Consider the following 13,448-nt stretch of genomic DNA (forward strand, 5'->3'; position numbering starts at 1 on the left):
AAAACAAATGTAAAAGGATAGCTCCACCTTCAAAGCCGTAAAAGACTATAACTATCTCATTTATTGCTCTTATTCACTACCAATAACAGTTGCATGTTGCCTTGATGTAAACATTTGTAGAAATCTATTTGAACAATGAAGTACAAATTATTTATTATTTCTACTGCATTTATATAAGTTTCATCGCTTCATGAATATTTTCATTTTTTGTGTATTCTGCTTTTTAAATTTGTACCTAATTCATCCTTTGTAGTAAAATGGACTTTTATTATGTTTACTAAAGCAATGGAATATTAAATGATCTATAGTAATATGAATTATTTTGAACTACAATGTATTCCTCTGTCAGTGATTTATTGGTTAAGTTTATGTAAACAAATGGGAATGCTGATAGAATGATAACAGACAAGCAATTTTGGGTTATGATATTGTGCAATAAAAGACTTGAGACCAATCAACTTACACACAGCATAAATTTTATCTAAATTAAAAGTGCTTAAAAAACAGGACATTATTTAAGTGAATCAATAAATTTATTATTAATTTAGAACATGGTATTCCAGATATCTCACCTGTATTTTACAAACACACGAATCAAGCAGGAGTGAGCCATTTGGCCCTTCGAGCCTGCACTGCCATTTGATAAGATCATGGATCTGATTGTGGCCTCAACTCCACATTCTCACCTACCCCTAATATCCTTTGACTCCCTTGTTAGTCAAGAATCTATCTACCTCTGCCTTAAAAACATTAATTGACCCTGACTTCACCGCTCTCTGGGAAAGAGTTTCAAAGACTCATGACCCTCTTGAGGAAACATTTCTCCTCAGCCCAGTCTTAATAGGAGACCTCTTATTTTTAAATTGTGTCCCCTAGTTCTAGATTCTCCCACATGGGGAAACCATCCTTTCAACATCCACCTTGTCAAATCCCTCAGGATCTTTTATGTCTCAATAAGATCATCATTTTTGAAGTTGAATTTCATTAAAATGTAATTACTTACAATTATAACTTATTATAATATAATTCTCCACACTTTTGTCTGATTTATACTTTCATTCCACAATATTTATGGTTAAACAGTGAATGGTGATTACATATTGCATATTCTGAGAGGTATTACAAGGGGAAACAGGATGGGGAATCTAAACTAACATTCATTGTTAAAGCTAAAAATACCCCTTATCATTCCCATTGTTCATTCAACTCTTTCAGCCTGTTGACTAAATAGGGATATATCACTTGCCTCCCCTCCGCTACACTTTCTCAACAAGACATTTTGGTAGCCTTCCTTCAGCTGCCTTGAACAGCAATAAAAATGTTGGCTGCTCCTGATTTTACAGTTGTTGTTATTGTGCAAAACAGAACTAATACTTTAGTACAATAAAAGGAAACGGCTTATCAGGATCTGTCGTTAGCGATGCTTTTTTAAAATTTTACTCTCTCATGGGATATGGGCATCATCGGCAAGGCCAGTATTTGTTCCCCATCCACAATTGCCCTTAAACTGCATGGCCTATGCTATTTCAGAGGGCAGTTAAGAGTCAACCACATTGCTGTTGGCCAGACCAAATAAGGATGGTAGTTTAAAATAAAAGCATCTATGGAGAGAGAAACCGAGTTAACATTTCAAGCCTGTATGACTCTTCTGAGGGTGGTATATTTCCTTCCCTAAAGGGGCATTAGTGAAACCAGATGGGTTTTTATGACAATCAATAGTTTCGTGGTCACTATTACTGAGAGTAGCTTTCAATTCCAGGTTTTTTTAAAAATTGAATTTAAATTCCACCAGCTGCCATGGGATTCTGGATTATGAGCCTAGTGACGTTACCATTACATTACCATCTTCCCCCATACTGCTTTGAATTACTCCCCATACTATCTGCTACCCTATACCATCTCTTCTCATAATGTTTCAACATTATGTTTCTACTAAGCTGATTAACTAGAGAAAAATGTAGTTAACCCTGTTGTGCAGTGTGAAACTGATGATTTGCAGATATTTTGACCATTATACTTGAAACTTTGATTCACTGACTGGGATTTGGATGCACTGCTAGAAAGACCAGTTGAATATTTTGTGCTTTGAAGTCGGCCCATAATAATCCTCATACAAATGTATTTACATAGAATTACATAGTGTTTTACAGCACAAAAACAGACCATTCAGCTTAATAGGCCAACATTGCTTTATATAGTCCACACAGCCTCCTCCTACCACCTCATAATTTATATGACACCTCTAACATCATAAAACGTTCCAAGGTGCTTCGTTGGAGCATTATAAAACTAAATATTCAGTTGCTTGGTAGTACAGAACTTGAATATAGCTGAAAAGAGAGACATGTTGCTGAAGCTTTTTGCCTTGGACTCATCAGGACAAAAGCAAGAATGCCAAATTTCAAACAATCACAACAATTTTGACTACAGGAGAAAGGGGTGCTGATTGGTTGGCAAGTCGATTCTGATTGGCCAAGGCATGACCATGAAAAAAGCAATAGGCTCCCTAAGCTCCTTGGTAATTCAAAAAAAGGTGCAAAGCTTGAACATATTCCTTTCATTTGCAGAGAATGGGTCCCTGTTATGAATGTATGTCGCTTCCACCAAGCGTAAACGAGTCACATTATGAGTTCAACACGTAATCAGTAGATTATCAGTCACAAAACATCTACTATTAGAAGTGATTCTGCGATTGGGCAGCACTTGCTGAACAACTTGCTGAACGGTGAATGGTAATTACATATTGCTTATTCTGAGAGGTATTACAAGGGAACACAGGGCGGAAAATCTAAACTAACATCCAATGTTGAAGCTAAAAATACCCCTTATCATTCCTATTGTTCATTCAACTCTTTCAGCCTGTTGACTAAATAGGGATATATCACCTGCCTCCCCTCCACTACACTTTCTCAACAGGACATTTTGGTAGCCTTCCTTCAGCTGCCTTAAACAGCAATAAAAATGTTGGGTGCTCCTGATTTTACAGTTGTTGTTATTGTGCAAAACAAAACTAATACTTTAGTACAATAAAAGGAAACGGCTTATCAGGATATGTCATTAGCGATGCTCTTTAAAAAATGTATTCTTTCATGGGATATGGATATCATTGGCAAGTTCAGTATTTGTTCCCCATCCCCAGTTGCCCTTAAACTGCGTGACCAACTATGCTATTCAGAGGGCAGTTAAGTGTCAACCACATTGCTGTTGGCCAGATTGGGCAGCACTTGCTGAACAATCCTGAGTGCATTGGTAGCTACATTAACAACCAACTTGAGGTAGAGGTCCCTCCATTTGCATCTACACTATATGTAAATTTGCTTATCTGCACAAAACATTATATAAACCATTTTGCCGATTGTAGGTCCAATGTTCTTTAATCCACAGTTTTTGGAGAGAAAAGAAACTAGAAGAAGTTGAAGAAAATGTCACAGGCCAGAATTTTCGGCTTGGCAAGCAGGGGCAGAAAATTCTGGCCTATGACATGTTCTCCAACTTCTTCTAGTTTTTTTTCTCTCCAAAAACTGCGGATTAAAGAACATTGGACTTACAATCGGTGTGTGGGGGAGGGGCCCGCTCGCCGAGGCGTAAAATGACACAGGGTGACGTTGGGCATGTGTCCTGACATCACCGCGCATCATTTAGATTTTCAGTTTGGCAGGCACGCAGCCGACTCAGCTGTGCACCTCCCAAATTGTCAAAGGCCTATTAAGGCCTGTTTAAAAACTAATTGAACTAATAAACTGAGCTGCCCATCCAACCTTAAGGTTGGCAGGCAGGTGAAGAGCCCAGGCGGCCTTCACATTTTTCATGGAACCTCATCCACGCGCGGGATGAGGTTACATGAAGGGTTTATAAATTGAATAAAATTTTTCTAAAAATTCATTGACATGTCCCAGCTCATGTGACCCTGTCACATGAGGGGACATGTTTTAAAATGTTTTAATTTCTTTATTTAGATGTTTAAAACTTAAACTAATCTCCCAAAGGCACCCTTTGTGCCTCAGGGAGATTTCTGCGCTCTTTCGTGCACATGTGCAAAAGTGCTTCCAGGTGCGCATCATGCTGGGCGGGCCTTAATTGGCCCGCCCACATAAAATGGCAGCACGGGCCCGATCGGGGATGCCAATCGGGTTCACGCCCACTCCTGAACAACCCCCCGTCAGAGGGAAAATTCTCCCCATAAAATAGAAAAAGCACCTAAATGAATATTTTTTAAAAATGATACAGAAGGCCTCCATGACGTGTTTCCTGGACTAGAAAATGCGCACTGCACATGCATCATCTGCCATGTTGCTTACTGGAGTGTTTACACATGGGTGTTCGTAGTTGTTACGATTTCATTTGTGTCTACAGGTGGCCACCCAGTTGATAAAATTTTGTTTTTACCCCCAAATACAACCTCACTCATCCAGCAAACATACCAGGGGATCATTGCAACCTTCAAAGCTTAATACACCCATCGAAGTTTCAGTCACATTCTCCACTGTCCATGATTGCTGGAAGGAATTCAACATCTTTATATCAATAGCAATAATTAATGACACATGGGGTGAGGTTAGAGAATCAACCATAAATGTCTGCTGGGGAAAAGTTTTGCCTGAGGCAGTGAATGATTTCACAGGGTTCCCCAATGTGGATGCTGAAGTAACCTTAATTGTTGAGTTGGCAAAACAAGTTGGAGGGGAGGGATTTGAAGACGTGGCCACAGATGAAGTAGAGGAATTGCTTCAGTATTATCAAGCAGAACTGTCTAAAGAAGAATTGGTAGAACTGATGAAATCAAGTGAAAGTAAAGAGGAGGAGGAGGAAGAGCCTAAGAAGGCTCAATTTACACCTATGAAGATGTCAGACTCCTAAAATCAACTGAAGAATTGAGAAAACAGACGACAGGCTATGATACAAACATGGAAAGAAGCATTGCCTTTTGTACAGTGAATGGCACTGCTACTGCTCCTCACTGAGAACTTTACAGGATTGAAAAGCTAAAAGTGAGGCAGTCAAAAAAATAATTTATTTTTATCTGCTGCCACATCAATATGTACACCAGCCAACTCATCCATTCCCTCCACCTTCAAGTAAACCTCCAACTTCACCTCCAAGCCCATCACATTCTGATAGAGAGCCTTATAATAAGGGTAAGTGTGACTAATACATATTTCTTGTTTTGTTAAACAGCAAGACAGCTTTAAATTTATTAAAAACATTATTTTTATTGTCTTTTATTCTCCTATACATATCAAATTTTTGGATGGATGGAACCTATCTAATTGACTCCTATTATAAAATATGAACGTCATTCATGAATTTTCCATTTGCGAGGCTTTCCAAAAACGTAACCTCCACGAACAGTGGGACTTTACTTTAATCAGTCCAGCTCTTTTCAGCAAAAAACAAAATATGATACCAAGTCACATCAGGCATTATTATGGCAGATGACCAAGGCTTGGTCAAAGAAATAGGTTTTAAGTGGTGTCTTAAAGGAGGATAGAGATGCAGAGAGGATTAGGGAGGGAATTCCAGAGCTTACAGCCCAGGCAGCTGCCAATGATGGAGTGATTAAAATCGGAAGTACACAAGAGGCCAGAATTAGGGGAGTGCAGATATCTTGGAAGGTCGTCAGACTGAAGGAGATTAGAGACAGGGAGAGGCAAGACCATGGAGGGATTTGAAAACAAGGATGAGAATTTTTAAGATCGTACTGTTGCATGGCTAGTGTAGGTCAGCGAGCACAAGGGTGATGGACAAACGGGACTTGATGCAAGTTAGGACAAGGGCAGCAGAGTTTTGGATGACCTCAAGCTAACGGAGGATTTCACATGGGAAGCCGACAAGCGGTGAGTTGGAAGAATCGAGAGGTAAAAGGCACGGTTGAGAGTTTTAGTCACAGAAGAGGTGAAGCAGGGGCAGAATAGGGTGATATTACAAAGGTAGAAATAAGTGATGGCATGGATATGTGGTCGGAAGCTCATCAGCCTGCCAAATATGACACCAAGATTACAAACAGTCTGACTCAGCCTCAGACAGTTGTCAGGAACAGGAATGGAGTTCGTGCCGAAGGAGTGGAGTTTGTGGTGGGGGGCCAAAAACAGTACCAGTACTCGGAGAAAATTTCTGCTCATTGAGTTCTGGATGACTGTCAAGCAGTTGGCAATTTAGAGACAGAGAAGTGCTGGCAATGTGGAGCTAAATGTTATCAACATACATGTGGAAACTGACATTAACAATGTTGTGAAGGTGCAGCATGTAGAGGAGTAAAGGGATGATAGATGCTTGGGGGACACCAGATATAACAGTGAGAAGCTGGAAAAGAAGCTATTGCAAGTGATTCTGTTGCTTCAAATAGGCAGATGAGAACTGAACCAGGTGAGAGCAGTCCCACCCAGCTGAATGATGGAGAGGTTTTTGGAAGAGGACTGTGTGATCAACAATGTCAAATGCTGCAGACAGGTCAAGAAGGATGAAGAAGGATTTTACCAATCACATAGGGGCCATTTACAACTTTGATAAGAGCTGTTTCGATATTCTGGCAGGGGCAGATATTGGAGAGATTCAAACAAGGATTTCCAGGAAAGATGGACCTTGATTTGGGGGTAACAACACATTCAAGGACTTTGGAGAGGGAAGGGAGGGCGGAGATGAGGTAGTAGTTTACAAGAATAGAGGGAGCAAGGGTTGGTTTTTTTTTAGGAGAAGGGTGATGACAGCAGATTTGAATGAGAGGGAGACAGTAACTGAGGAGGTAGAACTATTCATAATATCAACTAACATGAGGGAAATTAGGTGGTCAGCAGTTTAGTGGGAATAGGATTAAGATAGCAGGAGGTGGATCTCATGGACAAGATAAGCTCAGAGAGGGCACGGGAAGGTATAGGGAGAAACTAGAGAAAGCTAGGACAGGGAGGTACCTTATTTCTTCTCGCCCTGTCAACATATCCTCTATTGTTTTCTTCCTTAAGTACTTATTTAGGTAGATGCATTTAATGGGAAGCTATTTGCCTCAACGACTCCAAGTGGTAGCAAGTTCCACTCTAAGTAATGGGAGTTGTATTTACAATGCAGTGGCACAATAATTACTATTTTAACTTTGAATTTAGATACCAACCTGTTTTGAGAGGGTAGCATTGTGAACTTTCACCCTTCTTCCAACCACCACCATTCCATAAGAAGGGCAGTGACACACCACTTCAGTTTGACACTGGAGCATACCTACAGTGTGTTGTTCAACTATGTTTACAAATAACATTAAGAAATATTTGCATTTATATAGTATTTTGTGACCTCAGAACATCCTAAAATGCTTTAAAACCAATTAAGTTCAAATGTACTTAAGTACACAGAGTACTCCCTGTTGTAATGTTCAAAACACACACATAGCTCGGTCCCACAATTAGCAATGTGATAATGACCAGATGATCTGTTTTTTAACAAAAGCAAAATACTGCAAATGTTGGAAATATGAAATAAAAGCAGAAAATACTGTACTAGAAATACTCAGCAAGTCTGGCAGCATCTGTGGTGAGAGAAATAGAGTTAATGTTTCAGGACTGTCCACAGACCTGCAACATTAATTCAGTTTCTCTGTCCACAAAAGCTGCCAGACCTGTTGAGTATTTCCAGAATTTTCTGATCTACCTTTTAGTCACGCTTGAATATTAGCCTGACCACCAGAAATTAAATCCTCTACACCTCTCTGAAATAGTGTCATGCAATCTTTCACATGCATCCAAGGGGGAAGGCAAAGCCTCAGTTTAACATCTCATCTGAACAAAGGCAGCATTGACAGTGTAGCACTCCCTCAGTACTGCATTGGCATGGCAGTCTAGAATTTGTGCTCAAGATGGAGGGTTGGAGTGTGCATCTGTGTGTGTGTGTCTGTGTGTGCGTTTGTGTATATGTCTGTATGTGCGTCTATTTGTGTGCGCAGGCATACACATGCACAGGGGTGGGGGGACATGCAGCAGATCGCAGGGCTGGTCAGAGGTGTAGGTTTGTGTTGGGGGATGTGCAGGATTGGGTTGGCAGGTGACAGAGATGGAGTGCTGACAGATCTGAGGACAGCATGAATATCAAGGATTTGAGGGAGTGGGGGGGAGATGGTGATTGACAGATTGAGGGTTGGAGTGGAGGCAGGGAGGGGTGGTAGATTGCAGAGCAAGAAAAAGTGGTGATCCTGGATTTTAGGGATGGGTGATGTGGGGGAAGAGGTGAGGGAGTGTTAATGATCACAGCAGTGAGGAGAGACGGTGATCAACAGAAGGTTTGTTCAAGGAACTGGGCTATTGCTCCTTCTCCTCATGGCCCACAAGCAATGCCACAAAAATCACTTACCTTCTGCAGCTGGGTTTTCCTGTCTCTGTTTTGCTGTTGTGCTTCCCAAGACCTGAGACATTTACTAGGCCTTAAAACTGCACTATGGGAGCCTGATTTTAAATATTATAATAAAATGTTGCACCTCTTCAAGGCAGGACAAATGCAATCTAACTGGTCTAAAAACTGCAACATTCACATGCATTGTAGGCTGGGGACACATTCCCTTATTTCTTTTCATTTTAACCCATCCACCACCCATAGACCCTATCCCACCCTGGTGGGGAGATTATCAACTCCAAAATGTCCATCATGCCTTATTTTTTATTTTAATTTTATAATTCGATGGGCCGAATGGCCTAATTTCTGCTCCTATGTCTTATGGTCTTATACCTCTTGAAAACTTGATGTAACCCAGAGCATATTTAAATGTGAGACCATGAACACCCCCCTCCCCCACCCCCCATACTCTCATCTCGAAACATTTAATTTTATAGACAGGGGGCAGAGTACTGTATATGCAGCCAAGCAAAAAGGCAAATTTCTCATTCCCAAACTGACAGTCCAAATCATAGCCAAGTAGTACAAGTAAGGTATTATGCCCTGAATGTGGAAAAGAAGTGGCTCAGAGACTCAACGGGCCTGTGACTGCTACACATGGTATAAATGTACTATCTGGGATAGAGGATATGAGGAATGACTCCACTGCAAAACTCAAACATCTGACCCAATCTAACTCCCAGGAGAAGACCTATCCTACCTCAGTCTACCCAACTTTCACTGAACTTTAGTTCTGTAGAAGACTCACACACAACTCAGTGTTAACTCTGTTTCCCTCTCCACAGATGCTGCCAGACCTGCTGAGTATTTCCAGCACTTTCTGTTTTCATTTCAGATTTCCAGCATCCGCAGTATTTTGCTTTTACTTCATTGAGCCTTATGTACCTCAGCTTCCAGTAGTTATTTTAGTCCTCAAGTATCCACTCCCAGCATATGGACGGATAATGAACAGACTACTTTGATTTCAATGATTGTGTACTTTATTCACAATTGTAAAAAGCTGACACTTACCTAGCATCTGCAAATTAAGAGATATATGTAAGGCTGTTAATAAATATCAAATTTTTAAATTATGGATAAAACACACACTGGAATGAACAAAAGTAGTTTCTTGAGTGTTACATCCCAAATGCTAAGCTTCCCTTGTTGAGATAGAACACTTCAGTTGGAACCATAATTAAATAGAATAGCCGGTGCAGTTTTGAACAATCAGCAGTTAGTTTGGGTGTGGCAGTGGCAATCGGATATGGTCTGCCAACTGGCCAAAAGTCAGGCAACGGAGGAAACTTCCAGTATGGTTTGGTTTAGCAACACCCCAGCCCCTGCACCACCTTAAATTCTCCACCACTTCTGTCAGTGCTGTGCAATAACCTCAAAATCCTGGTCATTCATAAAGTGCTCTTTAGAAGGACAACTGCAGTTATATAAAAAACTGTTAATAACAGAGGGCAATATTTCCTCAAAATCTTGCCCAAGCCAGCGTCATGGCAATGTTGCTATCATTCTCTGATTAAGAAACAATCCTCAAAAATCAATGGAAATGGGACCAATGGAAAATGGGTATTAATGCTAATATTAACTCTTTTGTAAACACGATGGCAAAAAGAATACAAATGATGATACCCATTCTCTGAAGAATTTCAATGTTTCTATTTGCCTTCTCTAAGTTGGCAAAGCACATCATTTATTAATGAGGAAGACCAGCAGATGACTTGCTCATCATAGGCTGTGGTCATATCATCGTGTAACCAATTCAAGGTGTCTGATAGAAGCTCCAGTGACTTTTCCTTGACTTTTTCTCACTCCCTGTGGGGAAGTGCCTGCCCTCTTATCAGCATCTCCTATAACGACCCAACAGGGACTGAAAGCTCATTGTCTGCAGAGTGAAGGGGATAAATTTGTAACATTTGGTGACAGAGCACAATGGAGCTTCATCATTCCATGCAACAGTAGTATTCCTCTTTAAGAATTAATCTCACCAATACTGGAATGAAAAGCTAATTACAATTCACAAATAAAAACAGCTCATCAGTTTCCATTATTGCCTACAGAACTATAAGTATAATATTTCCAATAAAATTGGGCAATGGCCTATAATTAAATATTTCATTCTCTGTGACTTCCTTATGCAGAACATTGAAAGCATATTTGAAAGGCAACTAACTGAACTCTAGTCTTCTTCATAGGGATCTGTTCAAACAATTCAGAATGATGCAGATTGCCAAAGTCCATACCCTGCTTTAAAGAGACGAATTATTGGAACAATTTTACTCAGACGAAAAGGTAGAGGAAATTCTAAGTCCTAAACAACATTCATTTTCACTGCAGAGAAAAAATAATCAGCTGATTACTGCAGTTGCTTGATCTGGAGAAGCAATTAGCCTTTGAGATAAGTCGCCAAGTTTATTTTATAGACTCCCCAGCCTGTGGAAGGGATGATGTTTTGATTTAGCTTTTGATAAAAGATGAAGCTGGTATAATTCAACAGATAGGAGACTTCCACCTCATCCCTGCTAACAGTGAACATATACTTATGCACAAGGAGCGTTTAAAGTGACTGCTGTCCTGTAACTAAGCTGAGCTGCAACCAGGCATCTGTCCAATTCAGCAACCTCATCGGACACTGGAAGGTTTTCTAAGTCAATATCATATTCTTTCACTGGGCTGAAACATTAGGGAATATTTCTCTTACCCTGGCAACTAAGAAAAGGATGTTGGCCTTCCCTTGGAGCATTACGGCCAGGAACGAAAACTGACACTTTGCACTGTTGTCTGGAGGCGGGGCCCTTATGGCTGGTACATATGAATAAGGATAAGTGCTAGTCACACACTTGAAGGAAGAGATGAAGTGAGCGTGATCTAATGGTGAATTTCATTAGGGTATCAAAAGCTCTACACAATCCTGCAAGTATTTATTTCATATTTCTAAATCAGTGTTAGTGAACATTGTGTTCAAACGCTGATTCCATACATAAGTGCAATAAAAGTCACTCTGTTCTTAAGTTCTCTGATTCTTCTTACAAGCAAAATGCTGAAGTTCTATTATTGCACACGGGTTAACAAGACAAGCACTAAAATAAGAATAGTTGGACCGTAGAGATATTTCCAACTTCTAGCATCTTAACATGGCCATTAGATTTCCGATTCAGCTCTCTAAGTGTAGCAAACCAGAACTGCTTTGCGCCGTAAAAGACGCCGACTTGACAGGGGAACAAAATAATTATTAAATCTGGCAATCAAAACCTCAACAGTCAACAATCTGATGCTGGAAATGAACCAAGAGACAGGAAGCCAGTCTAGTTCACAGTTACCAGGGCACGAATCACATCGATTCAATACATATCTCCCGGGATACCAAGTAAACTGTCTAACTGATGTGGTGCAGAGGAGAAAGTTTGTTACCAATGTACTTTGATTAATTCAAATAGGAGCCAGATGCTGTAACGGCCACTGCATGACTGCAAGTAAACTGAATTAGTAGCAATGGGCACAACGCGGTAGCAAGAGGGTTACATTACACATAAAATACCAGAAAAAGCAACAGACAAAAGTTATAATTCTTCTGAGAGCCTATATAAATACACATTAAAAATCTCACCATCTTTCGATGCTACGAAGGCATCGGCCACGCTGATAAAAACATAGAGTATTTGCAGTCTTGCTGCCAAACCATTGCGTCCAAGTCTTCTTGTCATCTTGTGCAGACTGTGAGATAACTTTGCCAACGTTTCATCTGACTGGAGGAGGGAGATCAGCACCATAATATAGAGGGAGCCGAGATCAGGACGTGGGAGATTTCCGGCAAAGGGTCACTCGCTTCATACAGCCCTCCCAGACTGGGCAGGATCACGGTTACAGTCACAAAGTTCACTTGGGACAAAGGCCGCAAAGACATGTGTTCCTAAAGCAGCTGGGCAGGGCTCAGATGTCCAATTCATGTGCTCCAGACTCAAGACGGGAAACCCCGCTCTAAAATGCCACTTTAGCAGCTTCTTTCCTCCCAGTAAGTCTGCCTGTCCGACCACAAATACAGGTTTCCGAGTGGTCCTAATGCCCGCTCCGTTTACTGCTCAGTTTTGAAAATATGAATGGACCAATCCTGCTGACGTAATCAAAACAGAGTCTCCTTCGCCCTCTTAAACGGTTCCGTGGGCAAAAAAAAAATGCTTTTCGGTGTTAGCCCGTGAGGAGAACCAACACCGATGGGCTACAGACTACGAATCTCCGTCGAAAACTCTTTTGCAAGATTTTGGGTTCCTGAAACTGCAGTAAACTCCGAGAGATTGGGGATTTCAGTGCGTGTTTAACAATCCAATAGTGCTCATTGGCGCCGGTTTAGTGGCAATGCACAGCAATATTTCACAACACAAAGCACAGAGTCATGCAGCCAAATGAAGCTGAAATCATTCAGAAGTGTGTGTGTGCAGTGAAATCATTCAGAAGTGTGTGTGTGCAGTGAAATCATTCAGAAGTGTGTGTGTGCAGTGATCTTTAATGGATGAGAAAAGTCTCCATCTCGGCTTTTGTTCACTTTTTGAAACTGGGAAGGGGGAAGGGGGGAGGGCGCCTTCTTATGCATGCTACAACAAACTTCCAAACTTCACAGAGAAACCGAGAGAGTTGAGCACAGAAATCTGTGACACAAAGGGAATGTGCTCGCCCGCCTCCAACCCCCCACCCCAATTAGTATAAAGCTGAAAACAACCTGCACTGCTTAACTCGCACTCATACCTGATACACTCTTACTGAAATAACCCAGTGCAATATTTCCTTGTTACACTGAAGCAACTTGTGTAGCAAAACCATTTCCGGGGATCAAAGCGGATTTGCAGTCCAAGGCGGCAGACCTGTAATGTGGAGATTCGACCAGCATTTTACAGCTAGTCTTCAAACAAAGTTACTACCATGCTACAGGATAGCCTTGAACGCCACTTATCCCACGGCGCTAGTTGAAGGGGACTGGGACCTCTCGGTGTCATGACAAACAATCACTCCCGTCGACCAGCATCGCCAAAAATAAACTTAACCGGTCATTGTTGTTTATGCAAAATTGCTGACACGTTTGTCCACACAACTTCAGA

General features: G+C 40.9%; 1 protein-coding gene across 3 annotated transcripts in view; it reads right to left on the bottom strand.

Annotated features, from left to right (window-relative positions):
• The window catches only part of adam12a (ADAM metallopeptidase domain 12a), a 445,440-nt gene extending 433,172 nt beyond the window's left edge, over positions 1–12,268 (bottom strand). For all 3 annotated transcript variants that reach the window (XM_078564869.1, XM_078564868.1, XM_078564867.1), the window contains exon 1: positions 11,966–12,268. In XM_078564869.1, the coding sequence (XP_078420995.1) occupies positions 11,966–12,128 (163 nt within the window). In that variant the 5' untranslated portion in view covers positions 12,129–12,268. The remainder of the gene's footprint in view (positions 1–11,965) is intronic.
• Positions 12,269–13,448: the final 1,180 nt, after the last annotated feature.

This window comes from Cetorhinus maximus, chromosome 20 (genome assembly GCF_964194155.1).
Source record: "Cetorhinus maximus chromosome 20, sCetMax3.hap1.1, whole genome shotgun sequence".
Taxonomy (NCBI): Eukaryota; Metazoa; Chordata; class Chondrichthyes; order Lamniformes; family Cetorhinidae; genus Cetorhinus; species Cetorhinus maximus.